Here is a 23,033-nt window from a genome sequence, read left to right on the forward strand (position 1 = left end):
TCTTCCCAGATGCTGTAAAGCTAGGAGTTCTGAGATTTTATCCACGATGGTAAAGAAGAATTAACGTATGTATAAGTCTGGATATTCCTGACTTGAAGAGGACATTTGGGGATGATGATATTCCCATTTACCTGATTCTTCATCTTTCTAGATAGAGGTCATAGCTTTTGGAGATGCAGCTAAAAATCCTGGTAGGTAACTGCAGGGTATCCTACAGTTAGTACACACTGTAGTCACAATATGGTAGTGAGAATATATGAAATATGACAAAACGGTTTTAGACTGCTTAATTCTTTATTTCTTAAAGCTCCTTCTTACAGAGCACAAAGCAATTATGGCAAAAATGAAGGGAACTATAAATCATTTCTACTTTGTTATGCAACCATGAAGCATGTAGGCAGAGGAGGGGAAAGACCTATTAGTAACAAGTAGTGCACCATAAACTGAAAAAAAAGCATAAATCTTCTGAATGTTTCTTGCTTCAAAACACTTTGTTAAAAGAATAAACTTCAATAATTCATGCAAGAATCAAAACGATAGTGCTAACTCCATGATACTATGCTTCTAGCTGGGAATGAGAGTCAGAGATTAAGGACTGCAATGTTATAGAACTATCTCTTACGTTTCTGTCTATGAGCTTAACTTGCTTTTTGGGAGTACAGGGTCATTGAATTAACCCTTCTGAGACTGATTATTCAACATTATCACATGGCGAGAAGATTGCAAAATCAGCTTCTGTTGCAAGCAATGCAGATGTAAAATAAGTTGTGAGGATACCTTTCTCTTTCGAAAAGCTCCTTTTGTGCCTGGTACCGCTTCACACACTCTACTGATAGCTTCTCTGGAAAAGAAAAGAATGGTAGTAAGGACAGATTTTCTGAACAAAATAAACCCATAGATTAACACTGTGTCATAGGCAATGCATAAAAATACAGTAACTGAAGTATATAGACGGGAATATTGGTAATGGACAGTGGTTGCCAGTAGACCCCTCATAACCAGGCAAGATCATACCCCAATGGTAGGAGTAGACAGATGGAGGGCTGTATCAGTCCTAAATAGGAATTATCCAGTTTGTAGTAAGTGGAAGTTTGTGTACAGGGATTCACCAGACCCAGGGAATTACAGTTGTGAATTTTGGGTACCTATCACAAGCTGAAGTTCCCATCTCAGGGTATGGTCTTTGGGTATACCTGAGGCCTTATGGTGGATTTGATATTTCAGAGAGGAGGAGTTAAGTATCAGAGGGCTTCTAGAGGTATGGTATTGAACTCTGCAGGGAGAGAATCAGAGGCCTTCGGTGGGGTTCGCAATCAAAGGTCTGATAGGGAAATCAGAAGTTTGGCTTAGAAATTGGAAGATTGGAGGCCTCAGAGAAAGATTAGGTGGGTGAGTTCAGATGGGTCAAACTGATGTTCAGTCTCAATGGGTTGCCAAGGCTGCACAACCAATCCAGCAAAAAGAAGAAAAAATGGTCACCCCATGGATCCAAAGATGCTCACAAAGGATTTCTAAGACTCAGCTCTCTATGGTTAAATTCAAAACAGTGGAGCAAAGATGGGTTCTTGTGCCACAGATAGTGTCCCTACCTCTGTGAAAAGAGGCTTGGGTTCAAGTCCTATTTGCTTTAAAGGTGTGTAGTAACATCTCTGAACAGGTTCATTAGAAAATATCTGAAACAAGATGCTTGTAACCCTCATTATAATATTAAAACTGACAACACACCTTCTCAGAAGGGGTTCGTCATTTGGCTTCTCCTGCCCCAACGAAAATCAGAGGTAGATAAATGGAGGCAGATTGAGATCAGGCCTCAAATTATGAACAGTTCAGTTTGTACCTAAGCCATTCTGCCCATTTTAAGAGGTTAAAACTCCACCAATTTGTTTATGAATATCAAATAATGGAAACATGCTTCTTGTGGTTATCATGAGTTATTGCATTTTTTACTCTGAATCTGTGAAATAAAGTCGATCATGCAGCCGAAGAGATAAATAGGGAGCATGCATATGATTCTGGATCACTGGTGCTGGAAGAGCACAGCAGTTCAGGCAGCATCCAACGAGCAGCAAAATCAACGTTTCGGGCAAAAGCCCTTCATCAGGAATAAAGCCTAGCATGCATATGATGATGTACAATGAAGTAGGTGTATTCTATGGAGCAATTCATGGAGTCATAGAGATGTACAGCATGGAAACAGACCCTTCGGTCCATCCAGTCCATGCCGACCAGATATCCCAACCCAATCTAGTCCCACCTACCAGTACCTGGCCCATATCGCTCCAAACCCTTCCTATTCATATACCCATGTTGCAATTGTACAAGCCCCCACCACATCCTCAGGCAGCTCATTCCATACACGTACCACCCTCTGCATGAAAACGTTGCCCCTTAGATCTCTTTTATATCTTTCCCCTCTCACCCTAAACCTATGTCCGCTAGTTCTGGACTCCCCGATCCCAGGAAAAAGACTTTGTCTATTTATCCTATACCTGCCCCTTATAATTTTGTAAACCTCTACAAGGTCAACCCTCAGCCTCCGATGCTCCAGGGGAAACAGCCCCAGCCTATTTAGCCTCTCCCTGTAGCTCAGATACTCCAACCCTAGCAACATCCTTGTAAATCTTTTCTGAACCCTTTCAAGTTTCACAAAATCTTTCCGATAGGAAGGAGACCAGAATTGCACAGAATATTCCAACAGTGGCCTAACCAATGTCCTGTACAGCCGCAACATGACCTCCCAACCCCTGTACTCAATACTCTGACCAATAAAGGAAAGCATACCAAACACCTTCTTCATTATCCTATCTACCTGCGATTCCACTTTCAAGGAGCTATGAACCTGCACTCCAAGGTCTCTTTGTTCATCAACACTCCCTAGGACCTTGCCATTAAGTGTATAAGGAGAAAGTGAGGACTACAGATGCTGGAGATCAGAGCTGAAAATGTGTTGCTGGAAAAGCGCAGCAGGTCAGGCAGAATCCAAGGAGCAGGAGAATCGATGTTTCGGGCATGAGCCCTTCTTCAGGAATGAGGAAAGAGCTATATAAGTCCCACTAAGATTTGCTTTCCCAAAATGCAGCACCTCGCATTTATCTGAATTAAACTCCATCTGCCACTTCTCAGCCCATTGGCCCATCTGGTCCAGATCCTGTTGTAATCTGAGGTAACCCTCTTCGCTGTCCACTAAACCTCCAATTTTGTTGTCATCTGCTAACTTACTAATTGTACCTCTTATGCTCACATCCAAATCATTTATGTAAATGACAAAAAGAAGAGGGCCCAGCACCGATCCTTGTGGCACTCCACTGGTCACAGGCCTCCAGTCTGAAAAACAACCCTCCACCCACCCCCCCTGTCTTCTACCTTTGAGCCAGTTCTGTATCCAAATGGCTAGTTCTCCCTGTATTTCATGAGATCTAACCTTTCTAATTAGTCTCCCATGGGGAACCTTGTTGAGCGCCTTACTGAAGTCCACATAAATCACATCTACTGCTCTGCCCTCATCAATCTTCTTTGTTACTTCTTCAAAAAACTCAATCAAGTTTGTGAGACATGATTTCTCATGCACAAAGCCATGTTGACAATCCCGAATCAGTCCTTGCCTTTCCAAATACATGTACATCCTGTTCCTCAGGATTCCCTCCAACAACTTGCCCACCACTGAGGTCAGGTTCACTGGTCTCTTGTTCCCTGGCTTGTCTTTACCGCCTTTCTTAAACAGTGGCACTACATTTGCCAACTTCCAGTCTTCCAGCACCTTACCTATGACTATCGATGATACAAATATCTCAGCAAGAGGCCCAACGATCACTTCTTTAGGTTCCCACAGCGTTCTCGGGTACACCTGATCAGGTCCTGGGGATTTATCCACCTTGAACCGTTTCAAGACATCCAGCATTTCCACGTCTGTAATCTGGACATGTTGCAAGATGTCCATATCCTTTACCACAGTAAATACTGATGCAAAATATTCATTTAATATCTCCCCCATTTTCTGTGGCTCCACACAAAGGCCACCTTGCTGATCTTTGAGGGGCCCTATTCTCTCCCTAGTTACCCTTTGGTCCTTAATATATTTGTAAAAATCCTTTGGATTCTCCTTAATTCTATTTGCCAAAGCTATCTCATGTCCCCGTTTTGCCCTCCTGATTTCCCTCTTAAGTATTTCCTGATTTCTTACTTTCTTTATATTCTTCTAAGGATTCACTCGATCTATCCTGTCTATACCTGACATATGCTTCCTTCTTTTTCTTTACCAAACTCTCAATTTCTTTAGTCATCCAGCATTCCCTATACCTACCAGCCTTCCCTTTCACCCTGATAGGAATATACTTTCTCTGGATTCTTGTTATCTCATTTCTGAAGGCTTCCCATTTTTCAGCCATCTCTTTACCAGTGAACATCTGCCTCCAAACAGCTTTCAAAAGTTCTTGCCTAATACCGTCAAAATTGGCTTTTCTCCAATTTAGAATTTCAACTTTTAGATCTGGTCTATCCTTTCTCATCATTATTTTAAAACGAATAGAATTTTGGTCGCCGGTCCCAAAGTGCTCCCCCACTGACATCTTAGTCACCTGCCCTGCCTTATTTCCCAAGAGTAGGTCAAGTTTTGCACCTTCTCTCGTAGGTACATCCACATACTGAATCAGAAAATTGTCTTGTACACACTTAAGAAATTCCTCTCCATCCAAACCTTTAACACTATGGCAGTCCTAGTTGATGTTTGAAAAATTAAAATCCCCTACCATAACTACCCTATTATTCTTACAACAGCTGAGATCTCCTTACAAGTTTGTTTCTCAATTTCCCTTTGACTATTAGGGGGTCTATAATACAATTCCAATAATGTGATCATCCCTTTCTTATTTCTCAGTTCCACCCAAGTAACTTCCCTGGATGTATTTCCAGGAATATCCTCCCTCAGCACAGCTGTAATACTATCCCTTATCAAAAATGCCATTCCCCCTCCTCTCTTGCCTCCCTTTCTATCCTTCCTATAGCATTTGTATCCTGGAACATTAAGCAGCCAGTCCTGCCCATCCCTGAGCCATGTTTCTGTAATTGCTATGATATCCCAGTCCCATGTTCCTAACCATGCCCTGAGTTCATCTGCCTTCTCTGTTAGGCCCCTTGCATTGAAATAAATGCAGTTTAATTTATTAGTCCTACCTTGTCCCCGCCTGTCCTGACTGTTTGGTTCACTTCTGTTCTCAGCCGTACCTGTCTCAGATCAATCTCTTCCCTCACTATCTCCCTGGGACCACCCCCCCCCCCCCCCACCCCCGCGCCGCCTCAGATGCTATTTCAGATGTTAGAAATCTGAAATAAGAACAAAAAATGTTGGAGAAACATTGCAGTCAAGCCACTTTTATGAAATTTGACCAGTTTCTTGGGTAATCATTGACTATGCGATTAAATGCCAACTAAAAAGATTTTTTTTTAAAGCCGGTAGTAGTGAATACCTTGAGTAAGGGCTTGAGGCTTGTTAACCATTTGTTGTTTGGGTGCTACAAGTACCAGTGGAGATACAAAATGGCATCTGAAGTGTGGATTTAATATGCAAATTTTGGTGCAGGTGTTGCGAACATCTGCTAGCAGTATGCAAAGCAGGAAATAAAGATGTTAATCTGTGCACAAGGCAGATTTTGTGCTGCAATGCCTTTGTAACCTCACATAGCTTGTGAAGGACATTTTTATGATTCAGGTTTCTGCAGAAACTAGTTTTTTTCTCATATCTGACCAAGTTTGCCATATGAGCGATCTAACTGGTCTTGTGGCATCCATCATGTCTGATTCTGGTCCTATCTTACCACGTGCCACTCCAGAACTACTTGCAACTCAGTGGATGTCTGATAAAAGGCCAATTCTCCTTGTTCCTGCACCATTTTAAAAGATCAACGTGCACCTGGATGAGCAATGACATTGCAAAACTGCCTGCATGGTCTCAGACAGACTGAGAATATATTGAGAAGGGAAAGATTTTCTGACAAGGACAGGGAACTGAAGACAATGTTAAAAAAGGTGGTCCAGGGGAGAGACATCACATTCTGGGTGGGCTGGCCAAGGTACTGCCAGATACTGGCAATCTAGTCAGATGTCACTACCTGATTCAATGCCATTCCCATGGTCTGAAGGAACAAGCAGCAGTATTGAAAGAATGTTAATTACCTTCTCTGCTGTGCCTGGGTAAGTGCCACTCTCTTCTCTTTGCTACCTCACACTCACTCTACCTCTGCTCCCAGACTCACCTCCCACCAAGGCTACTGCTTTGCCACTCTCACTATTGCCTGTAACATCTTCCCTCACTTACTCTGACCCCTAGCCCCAATCTTACATGCCACTAATCCTACATGGCATTTGCACAATCTACTCAACACCTCAAGGCCCATTTTGCTCACCTGCACCAGCAACAACAAACATATTACCCAGTTCAATCTCATTCAATCCCTCCCTTTCTCTCATTATGGGAGAAAACAGGTCATAACAACACCCTATGCAGGTAGAGGCAAGCCTGACATTAAACTCTTCACCCTGTACAATGGCCAATCCTGGCTTTCTTGGGAAGACTGGGACTGCTCTTGTGGGGATGCAAAGGTCCGACAAGTAATTACCACTCTTTGTTCCACTACATCTCTCATATTAATCCAACGGTCAATGTCCTACCTTGTACACACATCTAACCACTGGCTTGCAGGTACAGCCACCACTTCCACCAGCTCCACATAAAAAAGCCAGCCATCCCAGAAGTCATCTCCTGGAATTCTGAAGATGAGGCCATGGGGAAGCATTGAAAAGGCTCTCTCCTGCATCTCCTACCAGCCCAGGTACTGATGTCTCAGTGAGAACGTAAGGCTTAGAGAGGGTGGGAGCTCAATGTGGTGAGAAGCTCACTGTGACAGTTCATAGCTGGCCAAGGAAGAAACACTCCAGAAAGCTTTGCCTTCAGCCATCAGACACTGATGTTGACTCCACCGGCATTCAAGTGGAGTTGTCCACCCTCCCAATGTTGTAAGTTCTTGTTCCAAGTCTCATTGGAGTCCTCCACATTCCTTGACACTTTCTGGTAGGTCTGCTAATGTACTGAAAATTTTTGATGTACAAACCATGAGCACTCATCTGTCGGTTGCTCCATCATTGTCCTCATCCGCTTTTACTGAATCAGAGCTAACGGGAAAACTCATTCTTTAGCACGCTGCTCCTGTACTATCCTGGACCCCTATCCTGGCTGAAGGCCCTTCATGTCCAGAGTCTCATCACATACAGATACCAGCTCTACTCCATCCTGCTGCCACTTCCTAGCTATTATAATCCTCGTACAGAGCAAGTGTTTAAACGTATATCTGAATTCCAATGAAAAGGCAATAGAAGATTTTACTTTTAAAACTTCAACCGTGATAAACAAGCTAAAAGCAACACTGATTAACATTACTGTTGTAGGTTAACTTACACTTTAAATTACAGAAAAACATCAACTCAGTGACTTATGATATGACTGTTTATCTCACACTATCATTATATACTTTAATGTGTCCCTTAAATTGACACTTTATTCTCCTGGAACTATTCTTCATTATTGATGGCCTGCCTCCTTTCCCTTTACCAGCTGTTAACTTCTAATTCCCCAGGACTAACTTTCATAGTAAGGATTACTCTGGAGTTTCCTCTCTCCATCCAAGTTGAGTAAATCCTCAAGCTTCATTTCAATCTCCATGAACTGAGCATGAATTTCTTGGCTTCCATGTGATTGGTAATAAAGACAGCATTTTCTCTGCTTTTCATGCAGAGCTGGCTATATCTACCTCTGTTCCTCTCTCTCACACACGGATTCTTAAAGACTGCTTGTTATGATGGTAGATCAGAACTCCAAAAGATTTCTAGACATTTAATGAAGTTTAAAGTTTAATTCCAAAATGTGTTGTTTCTAAAAAGAGGTCTGAAAAACTACTGCTTTAAATTTGGTGACTGAGTCCTGCATGAATCCCATAGGATATTACATATGTAAATTGTCATGGAAACTTCAAACAGAGAGAAACCGAAGAGGAGATAACAAGGGAGCTGAGTATCTCCTTCGTCTTGGAAGGGAGCCACATTTATCGGCAAGTTTGTTTACATAACAGAAATGTACAAATATATAAAAGAGGCTGAAAAAAGTTTCAACTTGACTGGAGTGAACTAGTGGGACTGAATACTCTTGGAATTATACCCTGCAATTGAACATTTGCATGTCATGAAGGTCACGCTCAACAAACTATCGCTGAGCTACCTCTCTGTTGCAGGTAAATAACATTTTTCATGCTGAGCACTGCCAACCAGTTAAAAACAAAGGACAACAAAGGACACCCTGAATGCTAGATATTAAATCATTGTCAAAAACATCTAAAAGAACTATATTTAAAAGAACTATAGAATCTCACTAAGAATTGTGAAGCCAACTGTTCACCTACCACCATCAAGGCTACTATAACCTCTACTGCAATGGCCACAATATTCAACTGTCCATTATTCATGAACAATTCAGAGATTGATCCATATAAGCTTATATTGTATTTTAACTTTTTAAGTTTACTGCTTATTTCTAATTCATGTGTATATGTATTGTGTTAGTATTTCTTTTCTTGTATGATAATTAATAAGCTCATTCTTTTTGTTGATCCAAGAAAGCCTGGCTAAACTAACACCATTTAGAACAATGGCTTTTTTCTGTCTGGGAGAGAGGTACCTGCAAGGGAAAGATTCTTTTTCAAATTAATCTTATTGCAATCAATGGGTGGATAAATGAAAAAGGGGAGCCAGTTCATCTCTCGTCATTTGGGAGTTTCACAGTTCAGGGTCCCATCCAGAACTATAATGGATTAGGGAATCTTGCTCAGCTTTTTGCTTTCTGGATTTCCAGACATTGGTGTGGTAGATTAGGCAAGGAGTTTTCAAATCTGTGTTGTCTGCAGCCAAGGTGATCTCTTTCATAAAACATCGTTTTTTTAAAAATCAGGTTTGACTCTGGTTTAGCCCTAATAGACTAAATGCCTTTGCACCACCCACCCCCAAACCCCCAAGACTTAAATTGCAAAGAACAAAGATCAAAGAATAGTCCAGCACAGGAAGAAGCCCTTTGGCCTGTCATGTCTACGTTGGCACATGATGTCTTTCTAAACACCTTCAGACCCCATGCGGTCAATATCACTTCCTATTCAATAATTTGTCAAGATGCCTCTTAAACGTTTGATTGTATTTGCCTCAACCATCTCCTCTAGCAGCAATTTCCAGGCACTCAGCATGAAAAAAACCGTGCCTGTCACATCTCCTTTAAACTTAGTCCCTTTCACCTTAAACCTATGTCCCTGGTAATTGATATTTCTACACAAGGAAAAAGACTTCAACTATCCAGTTTATCCATGCTTCTCATAATTTTGTCAACTTCTATCAGGTCACCCCTTATCCATCAATGTTCAAGTGAAAACAAACCAAGGTTGTCCAATCTCTGCTCAGAGATAATGCCCTCCAAACCAAGCAACATCCTAATTAAACCATTTCTATACCTGCTCCAAAGCCTCCACATCCTTATGGTAATATGGCAACCAAAACTGTACACAAATTTCCAACAATGACACAACAAAATCTCTATATAGATGCAACATGAGTTGTCACATTTTTCTGCTCTGTACCCAGACTGATGAAGGCAAGCATGCTATATGTGCCTTCTTGGCCACTTGTGTTACCATTTTCAGGGAACTGAGGACCTGTGTGCCTTGTTGTTTTTTTGTATGTTGATGCCGTGAAAGATTCTGCCATTTACTGTATACTTATCTCCTGCATTAGATCTTCCAAAATACATCACTTTGCATTCGTTCAGATTAAACTCCATCTGCTATTTTCCACTCAAGTCTCAAGCCTATGTCCTGCTGCATCCTCTGGCAATCCTGTTCACTATCCACAGGTCCCCCAATCTTTCTGATGCCCACAAACTATCTAATCAAGCCACCTGCATTTTCCTCCAAATCATTTATGTATATGTTATAAAAAACAGGGATACCAGCACAGATCCCTGCCAAACACTACTGGTCACAGAGCTTCACTCAGAAAATCACCCTTCTACCTCTACTTTCTGTCTTCTATAACTACGCCAGTTCGGTATTCTTATATTAACTCACCATGGATCCCATGTGACTTCAATTTTTGTATTAGCTGCCATGAAGGACATTGTCAAAGGTCTTGCTAAAATCCATATGACCACATCTTAGGCCCTGCCCGCATCAATCAACTTTGTCACTTCATCACAAAAACACAATCAAGTTGCCCCAGAAGTATTCATGAAGGATCTCACCCACTTCCTCCGGCTGCATGCATAAATTCTAATCTTTGTCCTTGAGTAAACCTCTCCTTTCCCTAGCTACCCTCTTGTTCCTTATATATGTATAAAATACCTCCCCATTCAAGCCCATTGCACTAAGCAAGTGCAAGTCAATAAAAAAGTTAAAATCAGCCATCACAACAACCCTGCTGCTTTTATATTTTTCAATAATGCATCCACATATCTGTTTCTCTATCACCTGCTGGTTGTTGGAACAGCTATAATACAATGCCATCAAAATGACTGCACTCTTCCTGTTCCTGAGCCCTACCCATATGGCCTTACTGGATGACCCTTCCAAGGCATCCTCCCTCTGTACAGCTGCGATATTTTCCCCAAGCAATAATGCAACTCTGCTGCCTCTTTTACATATCCCACCATCCCACCTGAAACATCTAAATCTCGCAATGTTAAGCTGTCAGTCTTGACCCCCTTTCAACCAAGTTTTTGTAACAGCTATAACATCAATATTATATGTATTAATCCAACTATAAGTTCAAATGCCTTAACTGTCATACTCCTCACATCAAAACAAATATACCTCAGATTGCAAGTCCTGCCTTGTTCATAATCTCCCATTTGTTCTTCCTCTTAAGGCCTTGGACTCTGACTCTTCCTTGGTCATTTTACTTGCTGACATGCTACTGTGGTTCCTGCCGTCCTGCCACGCTAGTTTAAACCCTGCTGAATGGCACAAGCAAATCTCCCTGCCAGGGTACTGGTGCATTGCCAGTTTAGGTGCAAAAGTTGCAACTGTTGTTTCACCACCACCCATCAGTATCACTATTCACAACGTTTCTTGGATCATTTCAGATACCCAAATAATATCATCTGATCAAGCAATGATCCAAGAGAGTTGGAAGAGTAAGAAAACAATGTTGAAGAAATAACACTGTTACTCCCTGTCATACATACAGCCACAAACTCAGAAACTAATATTAGGCATATTTTAAGAGGATAACCTGGGAACACTTAGCCTGTACCAGAAACAGCAGAGCATATGAGCTTATTGGAGGATGAGGTTATATTTGAATTCTGTTGCAGAAGACTAATGAGGACATCTATTGGGTAGCATTCAGAAAAATGTTAATGTGTTTACACAGAAATTCTTGTCAGTTTGGCAGGCTTGCAAGCAACCTCTGTCAAGGAAGATGAAGGAATCCAGCAACAGTCATGCACGTGAATTCATGCAGAGTATGAAGACTACCATTTCCATTCTGGAACTGCTGGCCAGCAACATTACCACCCTTAAAGACCCAACCTCAATGCAGAATCTGAAATTTGAGCACTGTTACAAAGCTCAAAATGAAATCAAGCAAGCTTAACTTTCAACCACAAATGACTTCTGTGTTCATCAGGGTTTGCAGCGTCCCATAGAAGATCAGAAATATGTTTTCCAGCACATTTTCATATTGTTACGTGCTGAACCATGGCAGTGGAAGTTGTATCATGGAACATGAGCTTGCTGTCCCCTCTTGTATACCCTACCTATGTGAGGGGTATAGGTAGGGTAGAGCTGAAAATGTGTTGCTGGAAAAGCGCAGCAGATCAGGCAGCATCCAAGGAACAGGAGATTCGATGTTTCGGGCATAAGCCCTTCTTCAGGCTTATGCCCGAAACGTCAAATCTCCTGTTCCTTGGATGCTGCCTGACCTGCTGTGCTTTTCCAGCAACACATTTTCAGCTCTGATCTCCAGCATCTGCAGACCTCACTTTCTCCTCCGAATAGGTAGGGTATACACGAAGGAACCTTTCCTCTTAATGGTGTGATTAATATCCAAAGGAGACAGATTTCAGGTAAGGAGCAGAAGCTTTAAAGAAGATGCAAGGCAAAATATTTTCATCCAGAAATAGGTGGGAATCTGCAACTCACTACCTGAAAGGATGGCAGAGGCAGAGACCCTTATAACATGTTCAAAGGTGGCTCTTCAAGGGGCAAGTCCACAATGCACTCATCTTCCAAGGCCCACACTTGCAAGTCTCCCCTACTAAATACTGGCAGCCTTCCAGCAGTCATACTACTCTCTCTAAGATAGTACAGCATAGGAGCGATGGAAAATTCATATGCTCGTGGAAGGCTAAGAGAAATGCATAACGGTGATTATAACTGAGTTCTGCATAGAATGTTAGATAGTTTGATTGATAAAGTTGGTTTAAAATGTTTGCCTTGTGATTGTTTTTTGCTTCAGCATTATGGTCAAAACTACAAAAGACAGTAATGTTATTCAAGAAAACAGCAAGGGATAAATCAGTAAACTATAGGCCAGATAATTTAACCTTGGTGGTGGGGAAACTATTGCAAGCAATTCTGAGGGACAGAATTATTTTGCATTTGAAGAGGCAGGGATCAATTAAAAGCAGTCAGCACGGGTTTCGTTAATGGGAGGACATGTTTGACCAAATTGATTAAATTTTTCGAAGCAATGATCATGTGTGTTGATGAGGGCAATGTTTTTAATGTAGTCTTGGTCTTCAATAAGGTTTTTAGTAAGGTTACACATTGGAGACAGATAGCAAAACTAAGGGCCCATGGGATCCAAGGATATTTGGAAAATTGGATCCTAAGTTGGCCGAGTGGCAGAAGATGGTAGTTGAAGGGTACTTTTCTGACTGGAACTCTGTATCCATTGGGGTTCTTCAGGAAGTGGTGTTGTTGCTCTTGCAGTTTGTGGCTTTTATTAATGATTTAGATTTGAATAGGAGTGGGTTAATTAGTAAATCTGTAAACAATACAAAATTGGTGGTGTGGTAAATAGTGAGAAGGATAGCCTTATACTTGAAAAGGATATAGACAGATTGGCTGATTAGCAGCAAACGAAATTCAATCCAGATAAATGTCAGATGTTGCATTTGAGCAGTACAAACAAAAAAAGGGAATACATGATGAATGATGGGATCCTGGGAAACACTGAGGATCAGTGTGCATGTAGACTGGCCCATTATGGTATCTGAGGAGCTGGATAAGGTGATTAAGAAGGCATATGTTATACTTGCCTTTATTAGTCACCCATATAGTTTAAGAGCAGGGATATCATACTGGAACAATGTAAAATGTTGATTAGGATATAGCTAAAGTATTTGGAATCCACATTATTGGATGGACGTGATAACTCTACAGAGGAGATTTAGCAGGATGTTGCCTGTACTGGAGGGTTTCGGTTATTAAGAGAGATTGGAAAGACCATGGGTTTCTTAAATCAAAGGAGATTGAGAAGGGTCATGATTGAAACGTATAAAACTATGAGGGGTATGGGTAAGGTATACAAGAAGGAACCTTTCCTCTTAATGGTGTGATTAATATCCAAAGAAGACAGATTTCAGGTAAGGGGCAGAAGCTTTAAAGAAGATGCAAGGGAAAATATTTTCATCCAGAAATAGGTGGGAATCTGCAACTCACTACCTGAAAGGGTGGCAGAGGCAGAGGCCCTTATAACATGTATGACAGGTGTGAGCTGTTGTTGAATAGGTAATTGTGGTTGGATTCACTAGAACTGCAGTTGGATGAACTGTTAATGGGTGGTCCAACTGGAAAGGGACTTCATTGGTTTTTTCCTTCTTCCTTCTGTCAAGCTCTTGCTGTTTGTCTTCCTCCACCTCCATTTAAGCTGTCCATCTAGTGTCAAAGACTACAATCTCATGGCAGCAAGTTTCTGCAGGATACAGCAGGTCACTCTCCATTTTCAGATGTATTCCAGAGGTACTACAGGATCCCCTAGGGGTGTCCAGGCAGTTGAAACGTTGCTCAAGCTACATGACTTTTTTTTATGGCAATATTGTTCTAGGCATGCTGCCCATATGTGTGTGAATTGTGTAAATATATGAGCCTGGTGATCAGTACTCATCTGGATAGTCCTGATTACCCTAAACCAGCCTTTGCTTTATCATGGTTGTTCAAATACTGATGGCACAGTGGATTGGCATAGAACAAAGGCATAGTACTGCTAGTATAACAGGCACTGACCTCCCTGATGCACTAAGAATGGCTGCGTACCATATGAATAATAAGAAGGTGGAAAGTTTTGTGTTTGGGCTAAAAGTTAAATTTATATATGTTGACTGCAACATGAAGTATGTGCTGTTGATGGCACCATGAGCTGCTATCCTAGTGAAACTATGTCTTCATCCTTCTAGAGCAAAGCTGGCAATTATTTCCCTTACCTTTGCAAACAGAACATTTGTGACTTGCCTATACAACAGATCGTGTTGGTAACATCACCTGGGTCAGCCTGGAATGAGCTAAATAAAGAGGTTAGTAACCATTGTCACCTTCACAGCCACTAAGTACCATCTTCACCCTGCTCTGAGTGTGTAAGTCTACCTTAAAAGATAACAGCTATCAGTGAGCAGTTCTCTTGAGGAACAGAAGACAGAATCTTATAGAGGCTTGAATGATAGAGAAGAATGGTGAGGAATGTGACAGGATCGCATGAGAAGAACAGCAAGGCCAATGTCAACGTTAGAAGCAACTTTTAACAAAGTAACTTTTAACTGAGGTCCAGGTGTTGAGGGCAAGATTCCTGTTAGGTAGTGGCAAGTTGCACATTGAGGGGAATTATTGCCTTCTAATAACTTTAAGAACTGTACATCTTGCCTCATTAAAGTGCAACTTTATATAACAAAGCCCCCATGAGCAAACCAGTTTTGAGAATTCTCGACATGGAGTCACAGCAGGCACCAATGGTGAGGAAATGTTTTTAGTGGCATCATTGCTAGACTATTAATTCAGGAACTCATCTAATCTTCTGGAGACCTGGGGTCAAATCCTGGCATGGCCGATGGTGGATAGCACGTTGGTAATGTCCCTACCCTTGGAATAGGAGAGTAGGCCTGGGTTCAAGTCTCACCTGCTCCAGAGTTGTGTAATTACATCTCTGAAAAGGTTGATTAGAAAAATAGGTTAATTAAAACAAATCATCACAACAGACATTCGGTAAAGCCAGCTTGCCACTTTATCCAAAGGCTCTCCATGTGGGATACCAGGTATCAACATGTCAGATGTCAGAACTATACACGGTACTCCAAAAGGTGGCTTCACCAATGTCCTCAACACAGCTATTAAGGGAGATGAATATGGATAGTACAGGTTTTACTGTTGGTACAGGTGGGAATGTATCCTGAGGGAGTCATTAGAGAGTGCAAAGAGTTTGCAGCGTTAGTGCTGTCAGGGGTTGGGATGAGTGACAGCAAGCAAGGGAAGATGATTAAAGACAGTAGTAAGAGTAATAGGATTATGAGCCTTGAGGCAGGTGGGGACACTGCCACAGGTAGAGTGAGTTTGAGATATCTGTGAGAAGATGGTGCTACTAACATGCTGTCAATTCCTCCCAGACACTGACCTGAGCAGTAACCATTGATCAGGCTAAAATGGTCTAGTATTGTGGCATCCATTGCCAGTCATAGAAGAAATGCCATCTGCCATTTTTCAAGCCATTAATCCATTTGAACAAGATCTCTTTGTGATCTTAGAAAACTTTCTTGACTGTCTACTATGCCACCAATTTTGGTGTCATCTGCAGACTTACTAACCATGCCTTTAATACTCTCATCTAAAACATTAATATAAATTGAATTATTGTCACGTGTACTGAGGCACAGTGAAAAGTTTTGCCTTGCGAGCAATACAGGCAGATCACAGAGTTAAGCAGCATAGATAAGTAAATAATAGGTAAACAGTGGCAAAAACCAAAACATAGGTACAGGTGAATGTTAAGAGTTTGTGAGCCCATTCAGTATTCTAACAACAGTGGGGAAGAAACTGTTTTGAAACCAGCTGGTGCATGCGTTCAGGCTTCTGTACCTTCTCCCTGGTTGTAGAAGAGCATTGCCAGGGTGGGATGGATCTTTGAAAATGTTGGCAGCCTTTCTTTGACAGCGGGCCTGGTAGTTGGATGCTTTAGATGGGAAGTTGGCCTTTGTGATTGTCTGAGCCGAGTTCACTACTCTCTGTAACCTTCTCCGATCTTGAATGGTACAGTTGCCATTACCAGGTAGTGATACATGCAGACAGAATGCTCTCAATGCGCACCTATAAAAGTTGGCAAGGATATTTGCCGTCATGCCAAATTTTCTCAGCTGCCTGAGGAAGAACCGACATTGTTGGGCCTTTGTAACCAGTGCATCCACATGAAGAGTCCAAGAAAGTTTGATGTTGATGACCACTCCCAGGAGCTTGACACTCTCCACTCGCTCCACCTCTGTGCTGTTAATGTGTTGGGGGGGCATGAGTAACATCCCGCCAAAAGTCAATAATGGGTTCCTTGGTTTTGCCGGCATTGAGAGCTAGATTGTTCTCAGTGTACCATTTTTCCAGGTCTTCTACCTCCCATCTGTAGTCTGTTTCGTTGCCATCTGAGATTTGACTGACTATGATGGTGTCATCAGTGAACTTGTAAATTACACTAGCTGAGAATGTGTTGCTGGAAAAGCGCAGCAGGTCAGGCAGCATCCAAGGAGCAGGAGAATCGACGTTTCGGGCATGAGTCCTTCTTCAGGAATGACATTAGTCTGGTATGGCAAACAAAATAATACTGCTGATAACAGGCCTCAGTCTGAAAAGCAACTTAGTGCAGTCTATGTGTAATCCAATCAGCAATTAAGTAGAAAGTGATTGATAGTCCCTTTAAATAACACTGTCAGGGGTTCTTCCTGCTGCGGAAAAATATGTGTTCAGTTGTGTAGGATTAAGAAAAGAGCTTAATTGGAACCTTGAGGCCAAACATATCCCTGCAATATCAAACCACTGTTAAAATCCTAACTTGTATCCACATCTATCTAAACCACTTTCAGTATTATACCTAGCCCACAACAGAAATGTTCAAATGAATCCCTTTCTGGACCTAAAGTCAAAAATGTGAAAACAAGGTAAAACATTTTGAGGATTGGGGTTGTTTTTCAGACTGGAGGCCTGCCACCAGCGGTATTCCACAGGGATTGTTCTGGGTCCTCTTTTGTTGGTCAATATAGCAGGCATCATTCATAAGTCTGCAGATGACATCAAAATTGGTGGCTTAGTGGTCAGTCAAGAAAGTTTTTGATCAAATGGATTAATGGACTGAAAAATCGCAGATGGAGTTCAATCTAGATGATGTTAGGTCTATTGTGTGAATTCATAATAATTGACAGTTAACACACTTCTGGAAACAGAAATGGCAATTTAAATCCCCCCAAAAAGGTGTGGGTTTGCTTTGGGAGGGAGATTAAAAAGCTAACAATCTCAAAAAGGAATCAAGTGGTCAATTTCTAGTGACAATGGAATAGGGACAAGGGCTCAGAATGTGACCAATCAATTCTAGAATGCAGGTGAATCAGTTGAGTCTCTAAATAAGGCTAAATGCCTTAATTTTATCAGAGATCCTTTTCTGAACCACAGCTGACTGAGTCTCTGAACATCCAACTCATGAAAGAAAGTGAACAGGGTTTTGTTAAATTTATTGATTCACAACATGTGACTAGGCTCGCAGTTATTGTCTAATCTGACCTATTCTTGTAAAGGTGGTCATGAACCATCCTCGTGAACCACTGCAGTCACCCATAGTGCTTTTAGGAAAGGAGTTCTAGGAACTTGGCCCAGTGACAGTCAAGGAACAAAGATGTTTAATGGATTGGAGAGAGCTACCAGGAGGTTGTGTTCCATGTCAATACTGGTTTTGTCCTTCTACATGGTGAAGGTCATGGATTTGCAAGGTATTGTCAAAAGAGCTATGATGAGTTGCAGATGGTACATACTGCTGCCATTATGCATCAGTAGAGGAAGTGAATATTCAAGGTGGCGGATAGAATGCCAATCAACAGGCTGCTTTGTTTCAGATCTATCGATCATTTTAAATCGTGTTGGAACTCCAGGCCTCCAAGCAAGTGGAAAATGTTTTATCACACCCCTGACCTGGATCTTGTGTATGATGAACAAGCATTGAGGATTCAGGTGGCAAATTAGTCACTGCAGGATTTCCAATCTCTGACCCACTCTTGTAGCCACAGGATTTTGTAAGGCTGATCTAGTTCAGTTCAATTGTCATACAATGCAACCCGCCCCAACACTAGGATGTTTACAATTGGGGATTCAGTAATAGTAATGTCATTGAATGCCCAAGGAAAATGGTTAGATTCAATTTTGTCACAAATGGTCATTGCATGGTATTTGTATGGAGTGGACCACTTATCATTCCAAGTTTACATGTCCAGGTTTTGCTGCACAGACAGCTACAATATCTGAGGAGTCATGAATACTGGTGATCATTGCGCAATCATCCGCAAACAACCCATTTCTGACCTTATGGTAGAGGGAAGGTCATTGATGAAAAGTTGTGGATGATTAGGCACAGGACATGACCCTGAATAACTCCTGCAGTGATAACTAAGATGATTAACCTCCAACAACCATAGCAATCTTTCTTTATATTAGGTATGACTGCAATTATTGAAGAATTTGCCCTGGATCCCAATGACTTCAGGCTTGATTGCACTTTTTGATGACACACTCAGTCAAATGTCACATGGATGTCCTCACAGCCTTGTAGATTAGAATGAATAGAGATATTTCCTCCAAGCTCAGCAAACAACCCAGTAAATCCAACCCCTTCACAACCTGTCTGCTCCTCCAACCCAGCATAGGTGATCCCATCTGCTACCCCAAATCACCCCATGCGATCAGCTGCCACTCATAACCCACATAACAACCCTGCACCCACTTCAACACTGATCACCATCCATTTCACCTACTGACAAAAATTATCAGCTATCAACTTGTCTTTTCCTGGTACTCCAGACTTTCCCACCCTGCAGACAGTTAGCAGCCTTGCCAAGGGAATAAAAATCAATTTTAAAATCTCTCACATTTCCTCTCCAACACCTCTCACCATCTTCTTACAGATGTTGTCTCAGAGATAATATTTGCGTATTATTGTCCCCTCACAAGTACGTAATTTGTACCTTGTAAATTTTTTGGGGTGTAACATTGCTACAAGGGGCGATACAGTGGCGCAGTGGTTAGCATTGATGCCTCACAGTGCCAGGGACCTGCATTCAATTCGGGTGGAGTTTGCACATTCTCCCCATGTCTGCGTGGGTTTCTTCAAAGTGTTCTGGTTTCCTCCCACAGTCCAAAGATGTGCAGGTTAGGTGTGGATTGGCCATGGTAAATTGCCCATAGTGTCCAGATATGTGCAGGGTAGGTGGATTAGTTATGGGAAATACAGAGTTACGGGAATAATGTATAGGGGTGGGTTTGTATGGGATGCTCTTCAGAGAGTCAGTGTAGACTCAATGGGCTGAATGGCCTGCTTCAGCTCTGTAGGAATTCTACAATTCTATAACACAGACTTTTCTTAACTCCCGAGAGGCAGACAACACACCCTAATGCAACCTTCATGATTTGTCATTGAGGATCAATTAAGAACATCCTGCTAGCCACACAGTAGGAATGCTCTTTCACCCTATTCCCTCCTCTCCCAACTCCCTTGCTTTGAGGTAAGTGCAAGTATCACAGCAGAATTATGTAAGCAAATTTTTCCTCACTTGCTGCACAGTGTAAGTAAGTTGACAACGCTATTAACTCAAGTGTTTTCCACAAGGAACATTTTCTTTCCATATTTTGGCCACTTTTCTCAGTTGAAATCTCTATCAGTACTTCATTGAAACTTCATTTCTGCATCGGTCATCATATTGCACACTAAAACCTGAAGCAGATGTCTACCAAAAAAGTTGGATTGATCAGACAAGAAAGAAACAAGGAAGAGCTCTGAGTGATTGCTAATAGTCATTGCAATTTCAATGCTAACACTCCCCACTGCAGGGAGGGACTTAATACAATCAATGCAAACAAATACTTTTTTCAAAATCTGCAAAATAACATATTTTCTGTCTAAATTCTAAACTACACTGTGTTATTAATTTTATTATGCCAATTGATTCTCTTATTCCTCTTCCTTTCTCAATTCCAAACTGGTTATCTCCTACGTAACTCTGTGCCTTCTCAGCCATATTCTTTACGATAGCTCTCAACACAATTTTCAATGTACAGGTAATCAAATACATTGTATGGAAATTAGAACATCACCGTGTTTGGCTTCTTCCTTTGAATAATCATTATTCTACTTCTTTACTCACACTTCCTGTATGCATGAAAAGCCAAGGAATTTATAATGGAAGTATAAGATCTGAGTTGTAAACTCACAACGATAGTGTCATTTAAGATATATCTAGACAGATACATGAATCGTCGGGGAGAAGGGGATACAGATCCTTAGAAAATAAGCAGCAGGTTTAGATTGAGGATTTGGATCCGCTCAGGTTTGGTGGGCTGAAGGGCCCGTCCTGTGATGTAAGGTCCTTTGTTCTAACTCACATTGATGGTTAATTCATCCAGTTTTTTGGGAAGATTGAACTCAGTTTTGGAGAGATCAGCAAGGTTAAGAAATCTGAAGAGAAAACTCTCAATTTTCTCATCAATTTTCTTAATGGTCATGAGAAACATTTACTTTATTCAATCACCCACTGTCAAATAATTTAGGGCAATATCCTTCTGCATTTTCAGTGGGTGATCACTATTAATTAAGGTGATCATTATTAATACAAATATACAACAATGTTTACTAATCAGTGCAAACATATTTACTTAACAGGAAAATGGTCAGAGGGCCTCATGCAGAAAATAAGAGCATCCAAAGAAGGAAGCCAAAGGCATGCTGATATTGTAACTTCTATACACTTAATTTGATTACCTGAAGATTGCATTGAGAGCTATAGTAGTAGGAAGAGGGATAAGAGAAGCAATTAACATGATAAGATTAATAAGTGAACATATTTTAGAATTTGAACAGGTGTTAAATTTGTTTTGCAAATTTGGAGAAAAGCATTTCATTGGGTTAACTGTTTTAAGCTCTTGACAGTACTGAAAGACATTGGAAAAGACTGGAGAGATACATCATGATAAAGAAACTTATACAAGGAAAAAACTGCATCAGTGACAAAAGCAATATTATTCCAAACTCAGACATTGGAAGAGTTCAACGATGGGTCCTAAGGAAAGAAAGATCCTATTGGACTCAAAACTTGAAAACTTTTTCAAATCATGGATGCTGCCAGATTTGCTGAAATTCTACAGCACTTTCTATTTTAGTTCAACAAGGATGTTGTTTATCATCTGTCATCTTTAATGTCTATGTAGAAGCAATAATCAAAAAAAGCATTTGAAGACATGCATTTGGTGTTAAGATTGGAAGGGTGGATGGGGCAACTAATAAAATCAGTTAGATTTGCACATCACAAAGCACTTGTAAAGAGCACCAGAAGAACTGTTAAGTAGATTCATAATAGAATTCACCAACTTTGGTATGAACGATAAAATTGTCAAAAACCAATATGATCCATACCTTAATATAATAAAGAGACATTCACATATTCAAAGAAGATAAATAAATAATGTAAGAATTCAAGTATTCAAGAAAGAATGATATCTGCAAATTCATCTAAGAAATAATAAAAATGATAGGAAAGGCCACATTTAGTAAGCAGAAACTTGTTGTTAATTAGGTAGCTGAATGTACAACAGAAAAAGTTATTTGTAAAGAGCTTGACTTGGCACATATGTTTATATGGATGTGAGACATGAACTTTATGCAAACAGCAAACCATTTTGCTAAGTAGCTTTGAAACGTGTTGTTAGATGATAACAGAGAGGATCTACTCAATAGAAAAAATATAAATTATGTAGCTCTGGCAAGAGTGAATGGGTAATGAACATTTTGAAATGATTAGGAAAAGGCACAATCTGAAAAGGGTAAATCTTCAGCTGTAAGCAGACTTATAAAAGATGTATGGAGGGAAAATTTGAGGAAAAAAGTGAAAGAGGAAAGAAAGACTATCAATGTTGGATGGCTACAAAATTGAATGACATTACTGGCAAATGAAAAGAATGCTACAAGTTAGAGAGATATGGAAAAACTATGCTGACTCAATGACCTGCCTTCCAGCAGATACATGTGACCACTTTCAGTTACAACCAAAAAGAAATCCTGAATTTCCAGCAGTTTAGCTTCCTCCCTTCTGACAGAAAAGCAGCTTCCCTGTCCTGTAAATTTAATGTTGTCAAGATCATAGCTGAAACAATAAATTACTGTTAAATCATATACTCTTTCACAAACACTTAATCATGTCTTATTTTAAGCAGTGTATTGTAAAAGGAATCAGACATTCTCTGTGAAGTAATTGCAAAATCAGTGAGCTGTCTAAAAGATTGGCATAACATTCATTTAGTATGTGTACAGTTCACCTAGATTCCAGCAGGATTTTAGTTAGCTGCATGATAAATACTTCATATTAAAGTGAAGATTTATCAAGATTTAAAGCATTATAATGGAAATGATTCAGTGTAATTTATTTGAAAATAGGTATCTTACCTTGTAATCTGTGTCCTTGTGTTAAAATCAAGGGAACGCATAGACCGTAAAACCTCTATACAGCCCAGGTACTGCAAAAGAAAAGAAAATGTTTGAGTTACATGGCTTGCAATAAATGTTTTTGGTTATTTTCCACACATGTTAGCTTAGTCTGGAATATCAATAATGTTGCTCCATCAGACACTGAAATGTTAATTTTTTTAAAAAATTAATTTCTTCCAACATGTAAATGCATCTTGTAAAGGATTACCCCACCGAAACAATAAAATTGATTTTCTTTCAACAAATGT

The 23,033-nt window shown here is 40.6% G+C and overlaps 1 protein-coding gene across 1 annotated transcript in view; it reads right to left on the reverse strand.

The window, feature by feature from the left end:
* shc3 (SHC (Src homology 2 domain containing) transforming protein 3) overlaps positions 1 to 23,033 on the reverse strand; it is a 298,746-nt gene that overhangs the window by 110,405 nt on the left and 165,308 nt on the right. The window contains exons 2-3 of the mRNA XM_060841596.1: positions 22,744 to 22,814; positions 778 to 841 (exon numbers count right to left, since the gene is read on the reverse strand). Coding sequence (XP_060697579.1) covers positions 778 to 841; positions 22,744 to 22,814 — 135 coding nt within the window. The remainder of the gene's footprint in view (positions 1 to 777; positions 842 to 22,743; positions 22,815 to 23,033) is intronic.

Source organism: Hemiscyllium ocellatum, chromosome 2 (assembly GCF_020745735.1).
Source record: "Hemiscyllium ocellatum isolate sHemOce1 chromosome 2, sHemOce1.pat.X.cur, whole genome shotgun sequence".
Lineage (NCBI taxonomy): Eukaryota > Metazoa > Chordata > Chondrichthyes > Orectolobiformes > Hemiscylliidae > Hemiscyllium > Hemiscyllium ocellatum.